Source organism: Onthophagus taurus, chromosome 1 (assembly GCF_036711975.1).
Source record: "Onthophagus taurus isolate NC chromosome 1, IU_Otau_3.0, whole genome shotgun sequence".
Lineage (NCBI taxonomy): Eukaryota > Metazoa > Arthropoda > Insecta > Coleoptera > Scarabaeidae > Onthophagus > Onthophagus taurus.
In genome coordinates, this window is record NC_091966.1 from 18,451,969 (window position 1) to 18,479,686 (window position 27,718).

At 35.3% G+C, this 27,718-nt stretch overlaps 1 protein-coding gene across 4 annotated transcripts in view; it reads right to left on the reverse strand.

Annotated features, from left to right (window-relative positions):
• The window catches only part of LOC111415637 (SCY1-like protein bma), a 265,493-nt gene that overhangs the window by 91,786 nt on the left and 145,989 nt on the right, over nt 1-27,718 (reverse strand). For all 4 annotated transcript variants that reach the window (XM_071197964.1, XM_071197963.1, XM_071197957.1 and 1 more), the window contains exon 3: nt 5,881-6,231. In XM_071197964.1, coding sequence (XP_071054065.1) covers nt 5,881-6,231 — 351 coding nt within the window. The remainder of the gene's footprint in view (nt 1-5,880; nt 6,232-27,718) is intronic.

Sequence of the window (27,718 nt, forward strand, 5' to 3'; positions counted from 1 at the left end):
TTATTACCCGTCGAATTTCGATGTCATTTCTAATATGATGTTGATCTAATAGATGTAACGATGATAAAACCTATTAAATTAGTACTTATTAGGAAGTCAGGTTTGAAGTTTACGAAGCGTAAACAAGAAAAGTACCGTTAACTATTATTGTTGAAAAAGAAGAAATAAATTAAGTGGCTCATGTGGTACTTCTAAAGCTATTTAATTTAGCGATGCGATAAATTTCTTTGAAGGAGATGCTACAGTTTGATATAATATGGTTAAATATAGTTGTACTAATTGAGACTTTGATATGCGTGAAGTTTCAACTAGTTAATTTTGATTGCACTTTATTTGAGGATATAAAAGTTTAATAATATAAAATTTAACTTTATTTAATGTAAAATCGTATTTTGCATTAAACGAAATTACAACCGCTAACGATTTGCTAGGTTGTGTGTCGAAAGTTGGATGAAAAAATAAATATCGTTAGAGGACGGAAGAATCCTCGATTTAGCTGTATAACAAATTGTAAGTTTTGAAATTGTCGAATAGGGAAACTGAAATGAATTGTTTTTAATTGGAAACCCAAAAAAAAGAATCATTTTTATGGTTGTGAATTTCTTAATGTCATAAGAAAAATGTACATAACTAGAAAAAAATGCGAAACGGTTAAGTTATCGTGCTTAACTTTACTAACAAGGGAAGTGTCACGACTGTGTCTCACAGTTTATTTTACACTAAACATTTTATTGTGCGACTAATTTACGGTTTTGTTTAAAGTATTTTCAAAATACCTGACAGTTTTATCACATCACTCTAAATTACTTTTTAATAATCATTCGGAAGAATTAGTCTGAAAGGTTAATAGATTTTTAGGTTTCATCATCAACATTTCCAGTTCTTTCACTAACCTACAATGTACATATAAGGTCCTTATACATGGCCTATGTCAATAGAATACTAAATAATGCTTCGGTTGTCTAGAATCCTGGTTATGCTGTGTGTATATTGACCGCCTTGAAGAGTTGAAAAGAAGATTTGCTGGGATTAAGCTCACAAATTTAATGTACCATACTGTTCGTACGAGCAAAGGTGCACTGTTTTAAGTTTACAAACACTACGCGGTCGTAGAACTGCCGCTGATATTTTGTTCTTGGATAAATTGATCAACATCATATTTCATTCGCTGTACCTAACTATTCTACTCGAGATCAACGTTTATTCAGATTACCCGCTTCTAGCAGTAATGCACATTAATCGAATATAAATATGGTAAATCATTTATTGATGATGCAGACCAAATGACCTCATACAACATATAATATAGGATTTGTTGGAGACTTATTGACGAAACGAACTATAAACTACAGCATGAACTACAAAACTTCATAAACTTGAAAAGATAAAAAAGGGAACTTTGTACTCAATGTTATAAAGATATTGCAACCAAATACGAAAGAAACGTAGCTCAACAAGATACACTTCGAGTTTGGATCAAATGCACAATCTGCCAAAAATTCATGTGCAATGAATGTTTTTTTAATAATACATTTTTAATCATAAATACATATAGGTATATATTTTTTAATAATCTCTAGTATTTGTTGTGCCAGTTGCTGAACTCACCAGAATAATCCGCGAGGCTACAGAATTTATTTCTCCATATAAAAATGATTGCATATGTACCTTTCATAACATATTTGAAGTGTTTTCGGTTGAGTACCTACAATGGCATTCATTAATTCGAAAAAGAAATTGAAGCGTGTACCACATACGGTACACAAAATAATTTTAACAACGCAATAAAAATAGCTGTGGCAGTCAACCTGTTAAGGCGTGGGGCGTCTTTTGGAAATGGTCCAAATGTCATGGTAATTTGGACAAATGATGTAAAGAATTTATCAAATAAATACGACGAAATTGTTAAGTCGATTTCCTATCTAGACGAATGGCTGCGTGATTCATGTGCGAAAAGATGACGCGAGAGCGAAGATTTTAGTGATTAAATCGTCTTCTGACTTGAACAAATTATAGGATTGCTTTTGTCGTTTTTCTTGTTGAGCACTTTTTTATTTATGGGTGCCAGCTTCTATTATCAGAACGTCCATGGTCAACGTTCCAAGACGAAAACTTCAATCAATTAACATGCCTTATCGACGGATATTATCTGCTTCACTGAAACATTTCTTAATAGTAATATATCCGATATGGAGCTACTCAACTCATCATATACCATATATCGTCGCAAAAGAGATTCAACGGCGTTCACCAAGTGGAATGGTGGCGGAATCCTTATAGTTCTCAATCATGGCTTTCATTCCGTTCCCATGCCGAGCTTACAAAGTAGTGCGGAAGATTTATGGTTGAAGGTTCAGTGCGGTCATTTGAATTTTCTCTTGTGCTGTGTTTATCTTCCTCCCTCTGCTGATGACGCGCTGAATCCGTTTTTGTCCAGTGTGTCTGCAGTACAGCATATTATGATTATCGTTGGCATATCTCTTGGCATAAGTCTGAAGACAATTTCCACAGAAAATGTCGATCGTCGTGCCGCTGATTTTCTTAACATCTATTCATATTGTAACTTCAGTCAATTTAATAATGTATCGAATATTAATGTTAGAATTATAGATCTTGTTTTATGCAGTAACGGTGGAGTTGAGAACGTGCATCCCTGTAATAATCCACTTGTGGATCCTGACGGCCACCATCAGCAACACTTTCCTCATTGGTACAAACGTTCAACTATTCGAGTTATTGAAAAGCTGCATTGTCATAAAAAATGGAAATTTACAGGCCATAATAGTGATTACCTGGTTTTCTTTATCTTGCGTTCTAGATCTAAGAGACTAATAGCGGCTGATTACAGAGCTTAATTGAATTCGGTTCAGGCGGGGGTTTTGGAAAATTCCAAGGGTATCTGGTCTTTTGTCAATACAAAAAGGGTTCTGCGTTTGGCATGCCAGCCACTATGTTTTCTACTGATCAATTGTGAAGTCAAGTCCTAATATTTCTTGTGCATTTGCAGAGTATTTCGCGTCAGTTTTTGTTGATGGTAGCATTGACCATTCGATGGTTTTTGGTAGCTCGACTGTCTCACCTTGGTTTTCTACTGACGCGGTTTTTAATGTTTTGACCCATCTTGACCAGTCCTCTAGCCCTGATCCGGATGGCATTCCATTTTCCTTTATGAAAGAATTTGATACCGACCTGTTGTCACCACAGTTTCTTATTTTTTCAAAGTCCTTACTTGAAGCCCAGAATATCAGAATATTATAGTGAGTATAGGAGCTAAGGTATGCGGTTGTCGGTGTCTTTGGTAACTCGCAATAAAATGGTGGATTTATTTTTAAATCGAGGTCACAAAACGAGGTGCCGCCAACATCAAACGAATTGACGTCAGTGTCACTTCTGGTTATTCTGTGCTTGAAGGTACTTCCCCGATCGCGTGGAAAACTGCTTTTGTTGTTTCAATATTTAAATCCGGGAATAGACAGTTGGTATCAAATTACAGCCTGATTTTCATTATCTTTGCTATTCCCAAGGTTTTTGAAAAAAAAGTATTTACGATCAGTTTAGCCACTCAATAACTTACTGTCTCATTACTGAACAACATGTTTTTTTTTGTCTGGGCGATCGGTTGAGTCTAACTTGGTGTCCTATGTTAACTTTATCATGTGTTCTATATTTACTGTGGTTTAACGCCAACAGACACCAAACCCTCGTTTATGAACTTTGTGTTGCAAATTTTATTTCATGTCCTCAATCTTGAGAAAAAAATGAGTGCCGACTCGTTCCTTACCAAAACTAGAGGCAACCAGCTTAGCACGTGTATCAAGCTTCAACAGAACAAATGTGGAATCTTTCTTCAATAATTTGGCAACGGTTCTTGGAAGGTATCATTTTTAATATCACAAAATTTGGAAGATGGACTGGAGTTATCTCAGTTCAGAGACCAGATAGAATGATTGCTCGTAAAGGATCCAAACAAATCGACGCAATAGTGTTTGCGATAAGGGGTCGCTAGTAACTTTGGCTTGTGCTATTTCTGCGATTGGTAACCATACCCCACCATACTTTGTTTTCCCAAGAGCAATATCATAAATGCTTCATAGCCACTGCGCCTGTAAGTTCTAATGGAACTGCAGATAAATCCTTGTGGATGCAAGAAGCCGATTTCGTCCTATTTCTACAACATTTCCATGAGCACACGAAAAGCACACCTCAAAAACCATGCCTTCTTCTTCTTGATAATCATGGTTCCCACCTTAGCATAGAGGGGCTCAACTTTGCTAAATTAAATGGAATCATCATGTTATCGTTTCCTTCGCATTGTTCACACTAGCTCCAGCCGCTTGACCTCACTGTTGATGGACCATTTAACTCTGCTTGTGACGATTGGATGATTAACAATCCAGGATAAACGATGACCATTTATGATATTCCACAGCTCGTTTTTCGCACATATCCATTTAGCCGGATTAGGATTACGGCGAACGGGAATATATCCAATCAATCGTGATATCTTCACCAATGTAGAGTTTGCACCAAGTTATGTCAACCACAGAGAGCAGCCTGAAAACCAGCTTCCAGAGAAGCCCCCAGACAACTCATTTGAATCACAACCAGGGCCGAGCAATGCATGCAAGACACCTTTTGAAGTGAGACCTTTACCGAAGGCCGAAAATAGAAAAGTTACAAATAGAAAAAACAGTCGAAAAAGAGAAAGAGCAATTTTAACAGATACCGCAATCAAAAGGAAACTGAAAGAGCAGGCTGAAAAAGTGAGACAAAAAACAGCTATGAAATGTTTGTTTAATGATAAAAAAGTGACAACCAACAAGGGTACGAGCACGTTGTAACAAAAATTTGATTAGGCAAAAAAAAATTTAATAACCCCTTATAGCTGTGGTCTCAAAACTGCAGGATAATAGAGCTATAATAGGTTATACACTAAAGGATAGGCTAATAATAAAAATGCTGCTTCTAAAAAATTCGAAAGCAAAAATTGTATTAACCTGCCCCGGCCTCCCCTACTATTGTCTTGTTATTGTTATTATTTTTTCTTTCTTAATATGTACTTTCTGTACTTGCATTCATTGTTTTTAATGAGGATGCTTTGCTGGGGATATTCTCCCTGTTTGCGTCCCAAAATGAATAAATAAACAAATTACATTCTGATATTTTTAGTCAGTTCTACGTTTTTATGAAACATAGTTTACAGCAAATGCGCATTGCAATGCAATCCAATATATAGCCTGTGAGAAAAATGAGAAAATAGAACAGATCCGGGAACTCATATACGAAGGATGAACGTCTGGTGCACAGTTGTATTTTCGCAAAACATTTCAATGCGTTCTTTCTCTATGCCCGATCCGCTTACGAAGCGACGCCAAATTCACAAAAAAAAAAAACTTTCGAGGCGCGTATCATACAGAGTGGATATTAAGTTCGGTAATCTCGTTAAATAACGTCAAAGTTCATGCTCGGGGAATGGATGTATTTTTGGGAGTTAATGGATTACCATTTCTCGATACAAGCTATAAATCATTTATTGAAATTGTTGCTTTGCTTTAAATTATTCCTCGACATTTAGATTTTTTTTAAATTAATTACTAGCTAATATCGTAATAACATGGATTGGTTTAAATGGTCATCGACGTAGATTGTGAAGGATTAAATTAATGCAGTAACTATTCTCGTTACGCTAAATACTCCGCACGTAGGTCGAGTTACTACATTAAAAACCACTTCAATAATTAACAGCCCTCAAGGTTTGCACGTCATTTAGCAATTGATCTATTTATTCGCATCATGCATTTGCGTGTTTAACCTTTTTATCTCTAATTACCATGTCCTTTATCGCATTAATAGAATAAATAAAACAATTAAAATATTTACCTGTAAAATTCCGTATTTATATTCTATATCCAGAAAATGATATTCTCTTGCATGGGGAGATCTCGTGGGTGGTTGCTGATTAGATCCCCCAGTAGTTGGCGTTCCAGTATTTGCATTTTGCTCCTGAAAGAACGTAAGGACGTTCGCTAAACTTGCGAAAACCGGCTCTGAAGCGAAAGCTAAAGTTTCCGCGCATTCTTCTATTGGATGCAGTACTTGTAATATTTTCGGATGTCGAAATCGTTCTAATTGCCTCACGGAACTTCGTAAAATTTCTGTAACCGTTTCTTTTCGTTTTGGTTTGTGAAGCTTTTCTGCGCAACGTTTTTCGAAAAGAAAAACAGAACATTCCTGCAAAAAAAGAGAAACGAAGTTGTAATTCCAAGATGTATAGATCCACGTTTTAATTAAGTAAATAAATTTGAGTTTAAACATAATAAAATCTAAGGTACTAATTTAATTAAATTAATAAGCATCCAACAACTCTTTATGATCATTCTTGTGGGCGTCCGTCCATCGATCCGTAAAACCTCCCAATTCTTCGCAGCAATATTAATTAATTTTAAACTTGTTCCGACGCTTCACCGAAGAGAAGAAGCGATCCCTCTGGTGACGTAATTCCCTAAATTATTCCGGGAATTAATTCGTAACGATCCGATCTCGGTTCATTTACCTTTGTTTATATCACCTTTCGTGGTATATAAAAAACCCCCGGAATCAAATTAAAAATTATCTGAGGAAATAATGGTAAACAAATGGTATATCACCAAATTAAAGTGTCAACAACTTAATATTAAATTCGTTGTCGCAATTTTACAGAAAAATAGATTGAAAATATAACAACAACGAATAGGGCACACATCTAGAACAGGATGTAATTACGTAGCTTTCCCTGGAGGCACTACGTTTCACTTGGTCGCCTACCCAGTTTTAAATGAATCTTGACATTAAGCCCTTAGGTTGCAATCGAAAAATAGTACAACTCAATATTGATCAATTAATTTGAAAAAGACAAAAACTAATACATCAAGCGTTATTATAAAATAATAACTGGAAACGAATAAAAACAATGGTCTTTCGGGTTCTGTTTTACTTCTAAGTAGGTAATAGATCGACTAGGGATGTGGTTTTTATAGTATACTGAAAGGTCCTCTGGGAAATTGCCGAGCCAAGACAGGAACTTCCGGTAGGTTAATTAAGTTACATATTGTGTTGACTGCCAACTTCCTAGGTGGTTGTGTTTCCTCTAAATCGGCATGTGCGGCTTGTGTGCAGCTTATTGAAGTTTCTCCGCCCACGCAGAGTATATTATACATCATAGTTGTGAACTACCAAACAAAGCTAGTAAACTGGTTAATTTATTTATTTAGTTATTAGTCTCTAAGTGTTTGAAATTGAATAAGTAAGATTACTTATATTGTTATAAAATAATCAAGCATGTTTTTTTTTCCTAAATTGTCAATAGTAAATACAAATCTCGACACAGAAAAAAGCGCGTCTCTCTAAAAATAATTCTTCGAATAGTTGAACAAATATTCAAAATAATCTCTTAAATAATATAACATAATGGAAACAATTGCGTTAACCTTCCAAAGACAATATGAGCTATTCGGGCTTATCTCGCACGCAGTAGATAATTTAAATAAGCTTGGCGCAGCCAAAACTACGCCTGGAAAAGTGCAAAATCGAATAGACTTTAAATCAAAATTGGAATAAATTTCAAATAAATCACGAAAATTGTTAAGTCTTGTTTCTAAAGAAGAAAGTTATGATTATTTTAAAAATGATATATACGAAAACTGTGGAGAGAACTACATTGATGCTAAGGGTGAGATGTTAGATGCACTTGATGCATTTGTTAAAAAAGAACCTTCTAGTGATGACGTTATTTTTTCAAGTCCCAACAGATCCTTTCATTTACCAAAAATTGAATTACCAAAATTCTCTGGTAATTACACCCAATGGAGTAACTTTCGAGATTTATTCTCATCAATGGTGTAGCGTTTTTAAAAAAATGAAACTACTGATGACTCGAAAAGTCTTAAATGTTCAATCAACAAAAAAAATATAACGATTCGACAAAACGCCACGATATGGTAAGGTGCCGGCCAATCTCATAGGAGAAGGGGCTGGATTTAATAACAGAATAGGGCGCCAGTGGATGTGCAAATAACCCTTAACAAATCCAACTGCAACAGGATCCACACTGTTACAATTGGTGTGACGTAGAAAGAAAAAAAAAGCGTAAATTAAGAGTAATATATACAGGATGTCCCGTTAAGCGTACGGAGCGGCTGTATCTCAACAACGGTAAGGCCTAGAGGTTTGGAAAAAAAATCTTTATAAGCAAAGTGGGCAAGAGAAATAGCTGGAAATTATTTTGAAGTTCGTAATTCGACCGCTAGGGGGCGTAACTGCCATAGAGAAACATAAAATTCCCGCTATCTCAGAAAGTTAGACGATGAGCTAGAACTTTGACAACATCATTTAGTAGCTTGGATAATACCGCATCTCTTTTGTTTTGCAATATTTTTTATATCTGTCATAATAAGGGAGGGGGAGGCCAATGCGTTTTCAAATGTTTACATTTTAATATCTCCTGGACCATTCAACCGATTTGAATATTTTTGGTCTTGTTTGAAAGAGCATTTCATGCTCTTTAAAAAGATATTTTCAGTAAGACCGCTTGATTTAAAACAAATAAGCTAGAGGGCGTTATCTGCAGCGGTTACATATTTTTGTGATTTCTGAAAAAAAGTTAAATGGAACGGTACTATTTACTTCACAGACCGTTAATCACCATAAAATTTGCTAAATATTAGTGAAAACCGCATCTCGATATCTCCATCCATTCTCGAATTATAAAAGAAAATGTTAAAAATTCGTATATCTTAAGTTACCTTAGGAAACAAATAAGAGAGAACAAAAATTTTATTATCTAGAACCTTCCTTCACACTTTCAAGCTTAGAACTGCTTCAAAAACTACTTTTGAGGCGTGTTGAAAAGCCAACGGATCAATGAAACATCAACAATGATAATAAAACAAAATAAACCAAAACACTTAGAATAACTTAAATTTTTGGCAAAAATAACTCACTAATGAGCGAAATGCCTTCCATAAACCTCGATGCATTTATTTAATCTAGTTTCGACGAAAAAAAAAGCTCTGCTTAAGTCTCTTCCCTGGACACGTTTTTACTGGTATTTAGTGTTTTGTCATATTTTCCCTGGTTATTGGTTTTTCTTGAAAAGTCAGGTCGTTTAGTCTACCCAATAGATAAAGGGGTGAAAGCAATGTGGGTTTTGCTCGAACCAACAATGCATATTATGCAAGTTTACATCAGCTTGTGGACAGATGCTTCATGCATCCATAGCATTCGTGATAAAAGGTTTGGATTTGCCCAAATCATATTTAAAAGTCAATGGTAATAGTTCAGTCTGTTATCATAATCGGTATCTGTTAAGGCCTGATATAAAACAACGTGGTGGAGATATTATTCTCTTGAGAACTCTTGTGGACAATTGTTTTCGGAATTCCCAGATTATGTGGGATCACATTGCGCACCAATATGATTTACGAATAGAATGTGAATAGAGATGTCTGAATGGGCTACACGTTGCCAGTTTTCCGTAATCGCTAAGTCAATCTTAAAAACACTTCTAGAGAAAAATGTCTATCTTTGTCGTAATTGCATTGCACATTTTTGCCATGCAGTTGCATCGTATTCGAAACATTGAAAATAAATCATCATACGCTCTATCATACGCTTCTGCGTTAGTAAATGACATGTTTAGAGTTACCATGGTAATGTGATTTGTTTTTGTCGATGAGGTAACTGGATCCGATTGATGGCACTCGAGTTTTTAACATTTTCTTCTATAACTCGAGAACGGGTGGCGATATCGAGATGCGGTTTTCACTAAAATCTAGCAAATTTGAACGTGACTAAGGGTCTGTGAAGTAAATAGTATCGTTCCGTTTAACTTTTCTTCAAAAATCACAGAAATATGTAATCGCTGCAGATTACGTCCTCTAGCTCATTTGTTTTAAAGCAGACGGTCTTACTGAAAATATCTTTAAAAAGAGCATGAAATGCTCTTTCAAACAAGACCAAAAATATTCAAATCGGTTGAATGGTCCAGGAGATATTAAAATGTAAACATTTGAAAACGCATTGGCCTCCCCCTCCCTTATTATGACAGATATGAAAAATATTGCAAAACAAAAGCGATGCGGTATTATCCAAGCTACTAAATGATGTTGTCAAAGTTATAGCTCATCGTCTAACTTTCTGAGATAGCGGGAATTTTGTTTCTCTATGGCAGTTACGCCCCCTAGCGGTCGAATTATAAACTTCAAAATAATTTCCAGCTATTTCTCTTACCCACTTTGCTTATAAAGATTTTTTTCCCAAACCTCTAGGCCTTACCGTTGTTGAGATACAGCCGCTCCGTACGCTTAACGGGACACCCTGTATAATATGGTAAAACTCAAAATATAAATAATTGTAAATTAAAAAAAAAGTAAGTATACAAATTCTAAAATTGAAATGAATTAATCGATGGTTTACTCGAGTAACTGAAGATTTTACAACAAAAAAAAATAAATAATGAAATTTATATTGAATAACTAATGTAAAAATATTGTTTTTCTCTTAAAAAAAGAAATTTAATGTTCTATTTAAAGTTCGATAATAAAGGAAAATAAAGGTAGATAATTTTTGTCGACGAACGCGTTCTGCAGATTTTTTTTTCTCGGCGATAAACAAAGATAGATCTGACCTGATAGCAATTTTTCGGTAATTTTCAAGAAATCCCAATGGTTGAAAAATGGTAAATATGGCGGCCTTTCGAAATTGTCGGACGACGCGTGAGGTCGTAATTATTTGGACCAAAAAAAAAGCTAGAAAATCGTAAAAATCTGATGATGAACTACGGTTACAAAAAAAATCAAATTGCTTACCGTTTCGTCCGATACCCCAAATATAACAAAACGCTTTTCAAAAAAAAAAGCAACAATAAAAACCGTTCCCAAAAAGCAAATTAAATTAATCCTCACAAGGAGTACGACGAAAGAATAACTAATTATCCAAATCTTTCGTCGAAATTTCAACTATTATCTCCGATCCCAAATAATTTGGAGGGCACGACACAAACAACCCTTAATTTGGGAGATAAAATTGACTTCAATCCGCGTTTATGGTAACACTCGTGCAATTTTTTACTCTTACTTGTCGAAATTCGACCACGATCTGCCCGTCGACCCGAAATTCGCCTCGCCGAAAAAAAACCGCTTCAAAACAGAAAAATATATCCCCAAAATTATTAAACCCAAAATACAAATATTTAAGGTAAATGAATTTTTAATTTTTACTAAATAAAAAAACGTTACAATGGTAAAAACCAATCCAGATTTAACACCAGTTGAGAAGTTACATTATTTAAAAATAAGTTTAGTCGACGAACCCGCTCAACTTTAAAAAAACATAGAAATTAGCAGCGATAATTTTGATCGTGCGTGGGACACCTTAATGGATAGATACGAAAATAAAAGAATATTAATAGATTTCCATTTATCTTCGCTTTTCAATATATACAATATCAAGCAAGAATCCTGTACTGAAATCAAATGCCTAATTGATCAATCATTAGGATGCCCGGTCGATTCATGGGATCATATACTAGTTTTCATGATAGTACATAACGAATCGTTAAAAGATTGGGAGAAGTCTATTGGATCAAATAAAGTCTTTTGCTGAATTAGAACATTTTTTAATCGGTAGAATACATTCTCTGGAGGCTATACAATAAATTTCTAACAATAGGAGATTACCCACTTTGCAAGCTTCAAAATATCACCCTCTTAAAAGTCATAACATTGCGACTTCGTCTCAATCCTGTGTTTTATGTAAAGCGGAACATTATATTTCTGCCTGTCGACAGTATCTCAATAAAACAATGTGGCTGAAGTTACATTCATATTCGAATCTGTAGCAGATTCAGATTCATAAAATTACAGTTGACCAGACAAGTATTGAACATATCAATTGAAAAATCGTTTTATGAAACTACAGAAGTTGTAGCAATCTGCGACTACCCTGGATAATTCAAATAGACCTTCTAGTATGTTCCCTCTCTACCCTCACCCCCAGATTTGCCGTAGGGCGGAAGGGTGAATTTTTTAATATTCCTCGTTTTCAATAGCATATACCTAAGGATGCTAAGTATGCTATATTATTTTCTCAATATCTGTACAGGGTGTCCAAATTTCGATGGGTTTGCAGGGTATCTCAGTTATTATGAAGGATAGAAAGTTACGGCTTTCGCGAACCTGAGCTACTTTTTTGTGAAACTTACAATGGCAAACCAAATTTTCATAGCCCTTTTCGTTTTTGATATACAGGGAGTGTTTCAAAATTTACGATTTTCAGAAATCCCTGTATCTCGGCTACCCGGAAATGTAAAAACAGGTTCTAATAGATTTTTTCACGTAGAATCCAATGGTGCACGTAGAATTTTTCTAGTCATCACGGTTTTTGAGTTATAAACAGTTAAGTATTTTAGAAGTTGAGTATTCAGTATTTGAGTTGTGTTTATAACTCAAACACCGTGATGACTAGAAAAATTCTACGTGCACCATTGGATTCCACGTGAAATAATCTATTAGAATCCGTTTTTACTTTCTTACTAAGTTTCCGGATAGCCGAGATACAGGAGGTGTCTGAAAATCGCAAATTTCAAACACTCCCTTTATATCAAAAACGAAGAGGGCTATGAAAATTTGGTTTGCGCCATTGTAAGTATCACAAAAAAGTAGCTCAGGTTCGCGAAAGCCGCAACTTTCTATTTTTCATAATAACTGAGATACCCTGCAAACCCATCGAAATTTGGACACCCTGTACACTGCAGCACCCTGGGACTAGTCTAGATTATTGCATTAGATCCGCTGGTATCCTTCTAGTCCCAGGGTGCTGCAGTCTCTAGTTATTGAGAAAATAAGGTTTAAATTTGATGTTGATAACGAGGAATATTAAAAAATTCACCCTTCGGCCCCTATGGCAAATCTGGGGGTGCTGATATTCTAGAAGGATACCAGAGGACCTAATGCAATAATCTAGACTAGTCCCAGGGTGCTGCAGTCTCTAGTTATTGAGAAAATAATGTTTAAATTTGCTATTGAAAACGAGGAATATTAAAAAATTCAGCCCTCGGCCTCTACGGCAAATCTGGAGGTGCTGGTGCTCTAAAAGGATACCAGAGGACCTAATGCAAAATACCTTAGCCTAGTCCCCTAATAATCTAGACTAGTCCCAGGGTGTTACAGTCCTTAGTTGTTGAGAAAATAATTTTTATCTTTGCTATTAAAATCGATATGTTCAATACTTGTCTGGTCAACTGTAATTTTATGAATCTGAATCTGGTACAGATTTGAATATGAATCTAGCTTTAGCCACATAATAAAACACCCTCTCAACAAAAAGAATTTGTTATATCAAAAAATTTATGTTTCAATTGTTCAGGAGCTCATTTACTGAGAAATTGCAGAACAACAAAAGATGTAGATTATGCCAAAAACAACATCATAGTATTCTCCATAATACACAATCTTCTGGATCAAAAATTACCATGGCAAAACCAGTTCCGTCGATTGAATCTACGCCTCAACAAAGTACAACCTCACAAATTGGCAATAATCTGATCCAACCAAATGATGTCCGTAATGTTCTTTTGGCAACAGCGATTATCACCGTAATATCAATTGATCAGAGTTCGCAAGTTTCGTTTATATCAGAATCTTTGGTACAATTATTACATCTTAAACGGACTTCCATAAATATATCTATTTCTGGAATCGCAGCTCAAACTGCATTTCACTCTCGAGGAATTGTATCACTGCCATTTTTCTCAAAATTGAATCCTAATAATGAGTATAATATTGAAGCTCTAATCCTATCAAAATTAACAGCATATCTACCTACTCAAAGATCATATAATTCAAATTGGAAACACTTACAAGACATTCCTCGAGCTGATAATGATTATTTGTCTCAAAGGCCCATAGATATCATTCTTGGTGCAGATGTGTACGCTCAAATAATTCAAGAAGGCATTAGACGAAATGATGTTTATACTCCTATTGCTCAAGAAACAACTTTGGGCTGGATTCTTTCTGGTTCTGTCGGAATGGCGTTAACGAAAACTCATCATATTCACAGTAACTGTACTTAATACAACGTTTCTGGTTACAACAGGATGTTCCATTACTTCCAAAATAAAAACCAGAAAATTTAGAATGTGAAGAATATTTCAGTCAAACACATCAACAAAACCAGGATGGAAGATATATTGTACGTCTTCCTCTGAAACATATTCCAGACGATTTTGGTGACTCTTACACAGGCGCTTTACGTTGTTTGATGTCAATGGAAAAACGATTCGCTAAAGATTCTGCTTTAAGTAAACAATGCTGTGCATTTATGTCTGAGTATTTAGCTTTGAATCACATGGAAAAGGTAACTAATTATTCATCATCAGACAAACAGTCCTTTTTACCACATCATGACGTCATACGAGAATCCAGTACGACAACTAAACTACGAGTAGTATTTAATGGATCTCATAAAACATCTAACGGATTTTCACGCAATGATTATCTTCATGTTGGACCTAAATTACAAACTGAATTAGCAGATGGTTTGCTTCGCTGGCGACGTTATCGCATCATATTTGCTTCTGACATCGAAAAGATGTACCGTCAGATTATTGTACACCCAGAAGACCGACCATTACAACAAATTTTATGGAGAAACAATCCAAACGAGTCGATTTCAGTCTGTCAGTTAATAACAGTTACCTATGGGCTAGCTTGTGCACCGTATTTGGCACTTCGTTGTCTCCATCAAACTGCTCATAATACTCGTGACACGTACCCTTTAGCAGAAGATATAATTCTTCATGACACTTATGTGGATGATATTTTATCAGGCGCTTATAATATAGATATCGCAAAAACTCAAATTAATCAAGTAAAAAATGCTCTCGAAACCAGTGGTTTTACTGCTAAAAAATGGATTGCCAATAATCCTGCTATTCTCGAATATATTGATCCGAATGAACTCGCTCCTGTTCCTAACCGCCCATTCATTAATGATAGTCCGCTCAGGACGCTAGGAATAATTTGGAATAATACAGACGATTTGTTTAAATTCAATTGGCAGTTAGTCTCAGAACTACAAGATTTAATATTACCATCTCAATTATCTTCTCTATGGTGCATATTTCATAATGAACTTAAAAATATTTCTACAATTTCTATTCCAAGATGGCTTGGCATAATCTCAGATTCAAAATATGAATTACATGGCTTTTCTGACGCCTCTCAAAAAGCTTTAGGTGCCGTAATATATTCTCGTGTATTTTATGACAACTATAAACCTCGAATAACCCTTCTAATCGCTAAAACAACAGTGGCTCCAGTGGAACGCGTTACGATACCACGTTTAGAATTGTGCGCGACAGTGCTACTGACTCGTCTCGTAAAACGCGTTCAACAAACTCTTAATGCATCTAATACACCAGTTCATCTTTGGAGTGATTCATCTGTCGCTCTCTCGTGGATACACAGCAACCCATCTAGTTGGAAGGATTGCGTTCAACATCGTGTGATCGAGCAGCTCAATGGCATTACATATCTGTCAGAGATAATCCTGCGGATATCGCATCACGTGGTCTCAGTACATCAAAACTCATCAATGAACAATTATGGTGGAACGGTCTAAATTGGTTTTCTCAACCGTCTACGACTTGGCCTAATGTTCAAGCCGCCGTTCACCCAGACAGCTCAATAGAAGAACGACGACTTCATGCTACCATCGCCAATCCATCAATCAACACAATATGGTCATTAGTGAATCGCTACTCCATGCTAATGAAACTTCTCCGTGTGACTGCTTGGTGTAATCGGTTCGTAAAGAACTTGAAAGAAAAATGTTTGCTTTCTTTTCAAGCCTTCTTAGCTCTACAAGAAATCAACGATGCATTCATGTTCTCAACAAACTCAAATCCTTTCCAATCGACTATGTCCATTTGTAGATGGTAACGGTTTCCTAAGGCTAACTGGTCGTCTTCAATTTGCAAATCTAGACATCCCTTAATCATGCCAAAGGAACTAGCTCTTACTACACTTTTAATACGTCACCATCACCTAAAAAATCTTCATGCTGAAACTCAAGTAACGTTAGCATACATTCATCAACAATTTTAGATTATTAGAAGAAGAATTCCTGTACGCAGCTTCATTCAGCGTTGTGTAGTTTGTGTTCGTCAAAGAGCTATTTGCTGCCAAGAAATTATGGGTCAACTACCTTCGATTTGAGTGAACCCAGAGAGGCCATTCCTCAACTCCGACATGGATTATGCAGGTCCATTTATGCTTCGAACTTTCCGAGGGCGCGGTGCAAAAACGTACAAAGGCTATTTAGTTGCATTCGTTTGCTTTACCACTTCAGCAGTACACTTAGAAGCTGTCACAGATTATACCACTGCTGGTTTTATAGCTGCATATAAACGTTATACCGGTCGAAGAGGTATATGTTCAACTCTGCTAAGGGATTGTGGCACAAATTTAGTTGGGGCTGATAAAGAATTAAGAACCTTACTAAAAGCCGAATCCTCAAGTTGGCAAAGTATCGCCTCAAGTCTCGCCGACGATGGCATAGTATGGAAGTTTAACCCTTCATCCACTTCCCATTTTGGTGGAAAATGGAAAGCAGCAGTTAAAGCCACCAAATTTCATTTAAAAAGGATCGTTGGAAATACTCTTTTAACATATGAAGAATTTACGACTCTTTTGATTGAAATAGAGGGAATATTAAATTCAAGACCTCTTTGTCCCCTTACCAACGGTTCAAATGATTTAACAGCATTAACGCCTTCTCAGTTTTCAATAGGCAAAACAATAGCATCTATTCCTGAACCCTCCATTTTATCCATTAATTCTTCTCGGCTTAGTAAATGGCAACTGCTTCGGAAATTTATGGAGCAGTTCTGGGTCTACTAGAGCAAGCATTATTTGCAATATATTCAGAACCGTTCGAAATGGTTTAATTCAAAGGAGGAACTTCGTATTGGTTCATTAGTTTTGATAAAAGATGAAAGAATGCCTCCATCCAAATGGCCTCTCGCTCGTATTATACACCTTCATGATGGACCAGATAGTCGTCAACGATTAGTCGTTGTGAAGACTGCAACTACGTTACTTACACGCCGAATCGTTAAGCTCTGTATGCTTCCTATTGAATAATCATTATTGTACAGTTTTACTTGATTCAATGTTTAATTATTTCTTCATTTCAGTAAATTGTTTTAATTTTCAAAATATCACAATTTTTTGTTTTTTTTAATCAATTTCTTTCTTAGAATACTTTATACATTATTGCACGGAAAACACTTTATGTGTACAAGGTAATATTAATAAGCCAATGTTAATTGTAATTATATTTTCTAGCGATTTCGTAGTCTTTCAGCACAAATAATCAATTAAATTGGACTCTTCTTGCTCTCCTGGAAAAACATTGTTATGTTTGTGGTTTTATAAAAATCACAATCAATTTATCAATTCTTGATAATTTATTGATTGTAGTTAAAAAAGTTAGAACATAAAACCTTCTTGCATAAAAAAAATAAATAAAGGGGAAGTAATTACACTTTGAGTGACAAAATTAGTCGGGTTGAATTCAATTGGGATAAGTTTCTCGATGAGAAACAGGATCCCTATTAAGTGCGTCCCTAATTAGTGGATAGGGGAATCCTCTAAATAGGTTCAAGGAAGGTGATAATTTTGTTGAGGATGATGAGGATAAGTTACTGGAAAACTTTATGAAAGATATTCTTGAAATGTGTCAAAAATATTTTGTAAACTGAGTGGTAATTTCCGCAAATCAGACGCTCAAGTTAATGAGGTTTTCATGCAATTAATTTGCAATCAATTGCAATGAAAATAGTAATAGCTTTGAGAAATGCCTAAAGATGCCAGAGTTAAAGATGAACTGCAAACACAACCAACATGTATTTTAGCCACTAACATTTGATTCAAGTCGTTGGCATGAAAAAACTTGGGCATTGATCTATAGTCCTCCCTTGCCCAGTGAAAGAATTATTGCGGTTTGCTTAGAAAAAATTACAACATTATTACAGCTATTTCATAAATGTTAAAAAGAGTTTTCATTATGATGTACTCTTCAATCGTTTTAATTCCTAATTCTCTGTAAAGTTGTTTAGTTGTGACGAACCATTCAGCGTAGAGCTCAATAACTTATTTTGAAGTGAACATAGCTTTTTACAATCTAATTCTGCTGCGTTTCTTCAGATTTCGCAGGCATACATTACCATTGGACGAATAAGTGAGGTGTACAGTAGTATAGTGCATTCAGGTTAAAGAGAGGACTTCTTATTTACAATGCTATATAATTCTGCTAATCTTTCATAGCCTGGTTTAACTTAAGATACAGATATAGCTAAGGATATAGCTTAAGATATAGCTATATCAATATTGTGTCTAGTTAAGAAGGCAATCAAGACCGTTCGTTTCTTTTTAACGCCATTGGCATTCCAATTAAAAAGTGTAGGAATTAAATTTTAATTTTAATTGTTAGATGGCACCCTAGCGGACGACTGTTAGAAATGCGCTTGCGTCGAGTGAGTAGTTCGAGCATGATTCGAGCTAGGTCGTCATCGAGTAAACATCGTTGTTATAAATCTGTCAATCTGTTTTTGCTAATAATATATCATTTTGCTTATAAAAGTGTGTGTATCCTGGCAAAAAAACCTAAGAAGTCCTTTCTACAGTCATCAGAAGTGGGATAAAGGACAGGAAATTAAGAATTTCATCCGGTGATGCTGTGAAGAAATAAGTTTCACGCTGTTCTAGAAAGAAGACTGACGCCATTTTGTCACAGTATGGAGAAGGAAGAAACAACATCGAGCCGACGTGTATCATTGGTGGTTTGTGGATGGTAATCGGTCGATTCTACGAGAAGTGGATTCTGCGGAAAGTCGATTCTACGAGAAGTTGATTCTAGGAAAACTTGATTCTACGAAATGTCGATTTTATGAAATCTCAGAAAATGTTGACATTAGGAGAAATAGAATCATTGCGATTTAACATTGGCAGAGCACCAGTTAAGGTGATAAAAGCAATTCATTTAATGATATTTGAAAGTGTGTTTGACCGCCTAAACCGAAAACGACTACAAGAATTTGCTGGGTTTGAATTTCAAGTTGATTCCGACGAATTTAGAGCAAAATTCACGTTTATAGAGGAGAATCTAAGTGTGGGTGACTTAACCTCAATTTGTAATCTTTTGTGGTTGGATTACGGAGGGCATAAAACAGAGATAAGTAAACGCATTTGCCTTATGGATTTAAACAGTTTAAAAGCAAATGTACAAGAAGAAGGGGATGATGATCTAAAAGTCTGATGAAGAAAAAGGAAGTACGATAACATATGCGTTAACACCAAAATTCACTATGAATTTCAGAGATGTTGAGGAGACGATTCGAACATTTTCTGGAAATGATGAAATGACAATCCATTGAATCATGGATTACTGATTTTGAAGATGATACAGAAGTTAATATTTGGAAAAAGGCTATTATCAGGATTAGCAAAGTTATTTATTGAAGGTGAAAGAGGACAACTTGGGAAAAAGTTTTCTGTATGTTTTCATACAGAATTTCATACAGTTTTCATATGTTTTCAATATGTTATAAATGGGTTACAAGGCGATTCAGTAACTAAAACAATATTGTATGGAGCGGAAAATCTTAAGGAATTCCGGAAGAAACTAGATATGTTTTCAACTATTAGAAATAATCAACGCCAAGTGGAGCCGGAAACCACGTCAAGTCCATTTCTATGGAAGAAAAGTAAAGCTAAAGAAGACATCAAGAAAGAAGTATGTACTAAAGTGAGACCACCAGAAGACGGACTGTCCAAAACAAAGACAATCAGAGTCCCAACCGAAAGAATTACGGTTCACCCATTTGGTTCAAGAAAATTAGATTTAATTCCTTGTTATGAACTACCGTTAGCTTTAGAAATGAGCGATAATATTATCAAAGCTGTTGTTGATACAGGAAGTCCAATTTCACTGTTATCAGAAATAGTATTACCAAAATCGTTTAAACTAGAACCTTATACTAGTTCAAATCAGTTTGAAGGCGTAAATAATAGTAGGATAACTATTTTAGGTCAGTTAAATCAAAGGGTACTAGTAGATAATTGTACCGTTGATATTTGTTTTTACGTTGTACCTAAACAGACGATGAATTGCATGTGTTTATTAGATCACGATTTTATTTCACATGATAATTTAAAGGTGGAATTTCATAAAACACGTATAACGGTTACAACGAGAGAACCAGATAATATCGTTAATTCTGATGTTTCAGATATATTGAATATCGACATCTTTGAAATAGTAGATCAATTAAATTTCTACTAAAAATGAAATTGATTGGGAAAATAGGAAAAAATTAGGAAATTTGGTGTCGTCTTATCAGAAATATCAAAAACCTTCATCTCCTGTAACAAAATTTGAAATGAGAATTGTTATTGAACAGGGAAAGTCTTCTTTCTGTTTTCGACCTAGACGTTTGTCGTTTTGTGAAAAATAGAATAAAGTAAGAAATGAACGGAACACGGCCCGCGAAGAATGTAAACAGCTTCGTTCAAAATTAGATGCCGCTCTAAAAGACACTAATTCAATAAAACGCAAAAAACAAGAAGTAGAAAACCAAAATGAACAATTAAAAAAGGAAATAGAAAAAATCCATATATTACTTTTAAAACATTCTGTCAATTTTAGAAGCTTTGGGTGAAGATCTCCTGAAAGATTTTGTGTTTAGTTTTAATAATTCTCCTGTAAAAGAAAGAAGTGAAATGAATGGTGTTTCAACGACTCACGTAGAATATGATAGTACGGCTACATCTATCATCGATTCTGAAAAGGATTCAGCGATAGAGGAGTATATTTTACAAGGGGCAGTTTCTAAGCACGTTTCTGATAGGGATTCATTAGAGAAACAGAATAGTCCACACACGACGACTGAAATTTTAAATGGTTTAAATATAAGGGATAGAAGCAATCATAAAGAAGATGATGAAGAATATGTGATACAAAAATTTTCCATGTTACAGCTGAGATTAGATGATGCTACAAAAACTTTACAAGTTGAAAGAGATACTAATATGCAAAAAAAGACTAGAACGAAAAGGACGGCCTATTTCTTATTCTGATGCGGAATTAAGACATTTACAACAAGTATTTGATAACGATCGATATGTGGTAACAGACATTGAGGGTTTTCAAATTACACAGAAACAGTACGAAGGAATTGTATCTCCTAGGCGAATGAGACTATGGTCGAACGATGATTTGTAATTGGTTTGATATTTGTTAATTTTTAGTCTTATAGGTCAATATTGTTAATAACTTAGGCCCACTTTTACCACCTCTTGATAAATTTAACCGATAGATAATTACCATGGTTAGAGCGGTTTTAAGCACTCTGATTGGCTAAGAGCGCCAATTTATCTATCGGTTTAATTTATCAAGAGGTGGTAAAAGTGGGCCTTAGTTTACTTATTCTACGAGTTGATCGAGGTCGATCAAATAGTCAGGAGTGGCCGAACTATAGAAATTAAATTTAAATTTTAATTGTTAGATGGCGCCCTAGCGGATGACCGTTAGAAATGCGCTTGCGTCAAGTAGTTCGAGCTAGGTCGTCATCAAGTGAACATCGTTGTTATAAATCTGTCAATCTGTTTTTGTTAATGTACGATTTTGGTTATAAAAGTTTGTGTATCCTGGCAAAAAACCCAAAGAAGTCCTTTCAATAAAAGTGTTAAATTTGTAATTATTTGTTGATTAAATATTGAATATTTTTGGTATTATATGTGCTGTTATAAAATTTTTAATTTGTTCGAAATATGGTGAAAATAGATTTAAGAGGGATTTTAGGATGTTGGTTACAATTAATTGAGACTTGGTATTAGTTCCAGAGACGCTAGGGTTAACTACTTGCGCGTTGTAGGTATGATGAGGTTATCTGGGATAGGAGGCTGCGGTTGCTGCTCTAGAAGGATATGTGTTCTCTTATTTGGGTGTACGTACGGGGTTTGGCTTCCTTTTGTTGTCTAAATGTTTATAATACATTTTAATTATTACAAGTTTATAAGAATTTTTTATAAACTACTCATTTCTTATGAGACGTAGAATGCGGGAGGTGTTATATCGCATCAAACTGGTAGTTTGTTGAGTTGGGTATTCCCCAGGGAAATTATTAATTAAATTATTAATCATTAATTTTTCTGTTTTTCATTAATGATTTACCTTTTTAATTGAATGATGTGCATATTGTAATGTATGCTGATGATACCAGCATTGTGTTGACCGCGAATACACTTCAGATATTATCTCTGGATACAGTAATTGCTTTTGTAAAGATACCACTTCTAACTGCTAGGTATAGCAGCAACTGATCTTACTTTTAAACAAAATAATTTGTGTCCGATTTCAACAGTGTAGAGATTTCGATTTATATTTAGAGAACAATAAATTAGAAACCACTGCCAAATTTTTGGCTATAACAATTGATAATAAGCCTTTAACGGTTCTATTGACTACGTTTCGAGAAAATTTAATTCTGCATATTTTGCACTTTTAAAGTTAAAAACCTCATTGGTTGTCGGTGGTATCTTGAGTGCATATTATGCCCTTGCGCACTCAGTTTTGTCATATAACACTCTCATTTGTGACAGAACTGCAGAGCTACTGGGTGAATGAGGGTCTTTATTGCTCAGAAAAGAATCATTCGGGCCATATATGGTCTGCAACCAATGGAGTCTTTTCTAGTTTACTTTTCCTAGTAATTTCATTTTTAAAGCCGTATGTTTTGTGCGTAGTCTCCGCTTTCCTCTTCCTTGCCATGCGTATGATACGAGAAATAATAGATTGTTTGTTTTCAAGCATGATTCTACAGCATTACTCGAGAAGTCGCCATTTTAATGGTTTGTTAAATTATACAATAAACTGCCAAATTTTAGACATATATATTTTATTAAACATAATACGAAATTTGGTTATACGAAACGAAACCAAAGACCTGTTTCAGGAAGTCAAGCTTCTCACAAGAGATGTTAAACCATGCAGTTACGCAATAGAATCTAAACAAGACAATTTCGAAGCAATTTTAGCCGCTTTGACAGGAATATTGCAGAAAACAGTTTAAGGATTAGCATATCCTGTGGAAAGAGAAGAGAACGGTTAACATAAATGAGATAGAGCACGAACCGGACATCTTGCAAGAAAGGGTAGAGGAGGCACTAGCATAGTTAAAAAAAGGAAAATCTTCAGGATGTGACGATATGATGCGAGAACTTTTGCACAATTTGAATCAACATGGCATTAAAATCTTAAACGAGCTGTGTAATATAATTTGGAAGCGAGCCAAACTCATGTTCAATCTTTTCATGGCCTACGGATTGGTCTGCCTATACTTTCATTCTTATACGTAAGAAGAGTGTAACTATAAAATGTTGCAACTATGGTACCATCTCCTTGATTTCGTAGCCGAGTAAGATTCTGCACCGAATTATTAAACGGCGTTTGGAGTCTTATCTAGATCGGCAGATCCTATACGAGCGACAGGTTTTGTAATGGGAAAAGGAACCAGAGAACAAATACTAAATTTAAAGCAATTCTAGATGTGGAAACAATATATTATAAGAAACTCGTTCAAAAAAAACCTTACAGAGAATGTATTTTAGACTCCGTAGTGAGTTCTTAGGAATAAGATTAGAAACTAGCGAGGTTTGTACGATCTTCACACAAGAACTGACACGATGTTTTCAAAAAATATAATTAATTCCTGGTCATTTACGGATATAAACATCTTTTCGTCTTTGAAGATAGGTTTATAGGTCATAGCCCGTTGAATGAGCCGGTTAGATATACACTGTAGAGAAAATAGTTAAAGCACCATGAAAATGGACCGCTTGAAACCCACCCGACCTTTGAAGTAATATAGCAAATAAAGGGTCTTCCACCAAAGGATTTATTTTAAGTTAAGCCTACAGTGATATTACATTTGATATGTAAAAATTGTGAAGTTATGAGAAATGGATCTCGCATAAAGTATTGAAATAGTAAAAATTCACTTCAAAAATGGTGAGAATCTCGCCGAGACGGTTCGTAAAGTTCGTACTGCTTTTGGTCACCATCAAGCGCGTTTTCGCCCTGCTATAGAAAAATTAATCAATAAATTTGAAAGTTTTGGACAAGTTAGCGTAGTGAAGACTAATTTGTGTTCGTCCGATCAGGTTTGCTGAAAATATCGTCGCTGTAGCTGAGAGTGTGGATGGAAGCCCAGGTTTGTCCATTTCAAGACGTTAACAGAAATTGGGCTTATCAAAATTAAGTTTGCACCGTATTTTGCATAAAGATCTTGCCTTAAAGGTTTACAAAGTCCAGCTGATCCAGCAAGAATTAAAGCCAATACATCACGGACAACGCCGAACATTCCCTGATTGGTTGCTTGCAATACATATACAAGATCACGATGTTTTGAACAGAATTATTCTAAGTGATGAGACCCATGTTCATCTGGTTGGGTATGTCAAATTGTCAGATTTGGATTATGTCAAGACAAGTGGTCAAGAAAGCACTTCATCAACAAATGACAGTTTGGTGCAGTTTTTGGGTTGGCGGAGTGATTTGATTAGTCGAAAATGATGATGGTGAGACTGTTGCAGCGAATGGATTGCGTTACCGAACCATGACGTTTATTTTTAGCAGGATGGTGCAACATGCCGCCCTGCTCGTGAAAGAATTACTCTATTGCGTGAAAAATTTCCTAGACCTGTAATTTCTCGAAATGGAGACATTAACTAGGCCGCCGAGATTGTGCGATTTAACACCATTGGACTTTTTTCTTTGGGGCTATGTTAAAGACGCTCCAGCAACGATTCAAGTGCTTAAAGACAACATAAGAGCTATTATTCGCGAAATACATGAAAACGAAAACGTGATGAAAAATATCATCAAAAGAAGCCGATACGGACATTTGTCGGATAATATCTGCCAAATGTAATATGTTCCATTATTAACCTCAGAGTTTGAATTTTGGTCAAAAGGAAGAATATCTCTGCTTTTCATACATATATTGTTCTTTTTTAATTTAAAATGAAACCTCTAGTTGGAAGACCCTACAGAAGGGTTCGGGGAAAAACTACGCGAACAATGCGTGAGATGTTGAAGCAATAAATTCTAATTTGTAAATCATACGGAGGTAGTCGTCATAAGGCGCGAACGTTAAATAGTTCGGATAGATGAGAAATCACGCAGAGTGCCTGAAGCACATTCCAATCGAAGAAGATTTCTTTACAGACAAAAAACCCTCAACTCTACTTATGCTAGTTAGCAGCAAAATTTCCACGAATTCTATGCAGGGCGATTCTCAACCTATACGCATAAACTGGGGGATTTATTCCTCATGGCAAATAATGAGTAACAGGTAAAAAAAATGTAGCAAAAGTTTTTTAGTTTCCTAGATATCCATGAAATTTATTTTCAAATCAAGAATACATATAAGATTTTAAAATGACATTAAAGTAAGTGTTCCAAGTTGTTTCCAATATTTACACAATTGGGCTCGCTCAATCCACGATGTCCCACTAGCGCTGCCTAATCCAGGGTTGGCGGATTGTCTCGGCAGCAGTTTGTACCTAATTTCGCAATCCTTGACTAAGTATTAACTTCCTCAGTATGCACTTCCTCAACTGCAATGTTAAATGCCTGTGTTAATCACTGTATGCCATCCTCAGTATCAGCCAAGAGGACGGCATCGTCTGCATAGCACTCAATCTTGATTTTGTAATCATTCATAGTCTAACCATAGTTTGCATTACATACTTTGTAATGTTTGCCCTGTTCTAATTCTTTTATCCTTATTTTGTCGAACATTTTGCTTAGATCAACGAAACAGAGGAAGGCTGCCCAACGTTTTTTCTCCGGAGTTCTATCTGATTCTTTGATACATTTTCGCCAACACTGTGTGATCCGTACATGTCATTCTTCATCTCGTTACTAAATTTCGCCATGCATCATTTGTGTAGGCAACTCTTGCAATCAGAAGGACGAAAATCGTAAGCAAACGATACACTCAAATGTATGTAAACATTTTTTTGAAGAAGATGAAATAAGTATGGTGGTACCAGTTCTAAACAGATGAGATCGTTTGATGTTGCTGTGTAACATGATTTCTGGAAGCAAAGACTGTACGCTTTGAAGATGATATGATAGCACGGACTAAACCAGGGTGTTGGTGGATTGTCGGCAGCAGTTTGTATCTGATTTCGCAATCCTTGCTCAGTATTAACTTCAAAAGACTGAGATTGAGGTCGGGCGATCAAGACGGCCTATGAGCTGCCTCGACCTCTCCATCTTCCGGGAAGTACCTTATCTAGATATCGCCGGATATCTACGAAACTAAAAATCTTTTACTACAACTTTTTTCACCTATTACCCATTATTTGTCTCGAGGAATAAATACCCAAATTTATGCGTATAGGTTGAGAATCATCCTGTATATATTTTGTACAGACGAAAACAGTTTTAGTTGTATATGAATTGTATATTTGTTAAAAAATAAAATTTATTTAATTTATTTTATGATTACGTAAGTAATTTGTTTCCTAGTCTTTTAATACAATAAATAATCAATTGTGATGTCAACGAATGGTTACAATAACAATTTAGTTCCAGAACGATTATTGTAGGGTCAAACCGCTACACACAATGAACATTTTATATAAATTATGTAATTAATTGGAGTTGAGGTGTGAACAAATATTTAAGCTAGAATAGACTTGGACAATGTGGCTGTCTATATGAGGTAGTGGCTAAAAGGTTTGCGAACACTGTCCAAATATTATTTGAACCGTGTAATCGTGAAATTGAGTTGATAACGCAATTTACTCCGAATTAGTTTCTCCCTGGGGAATGTCGCCGTCGCCTTCCTAACAACAGCACAACTGTGTGGAGTGAATGATTTAAACTGCCACCAGTGTTTGTCTTTGTAAATTGCTGAACTTGATTGACATCGCCTTTCTAAATCTTGAATTGATTTCAATTTATATATTATAAAACGATTTAATCTTTTTTTTTGTAAATCTCGATGTGGTTCTATTTTATAACGTCAAGAATAAATTGAGATGCAAGCATGCATTCAAGCAGAATTTTCATAAAACAATTTCAAGTCTTTGCCGCCACGAATGTTAATGAAGTGACTTCTCTATAGCGTCAAGTTCGTACCGGTTTCAAAAACTCGTTCGTGCCTTCAAAAACTTGCACGTTAAAAGTTCCCGTGACATGAACTTCGGCCCTTACATAAAATATTGCTCAAAGAGCATGTAATGTACCCAGCCGTGTTCTTCTCGAAACTTCACGAACAATACAAAGAGCTATTGCTGTTCATCGCAAGGAAACTGAGAAATGAACGTGAGAGATCACCAACAAAGCTTCGGTTTTACATTCTATAATAATTAATTTTAAACGTTAATTTAGTGAAGTTAAATAAGTATTAATAATAATTGAAAATATTTTTGGTTTTTATGAGAATTTCTTGATATATAAAAATATCGATTTTATGATCGTCGTAAATTTTCTTGAACGTCTAGAAAACTAACATAAAACTTTATCGTTTTTATCGAATGCATTTTTGAAATTACGTCTTGATTTAATTTATTGATTGACTGCAACGTTTCTATATTAAACG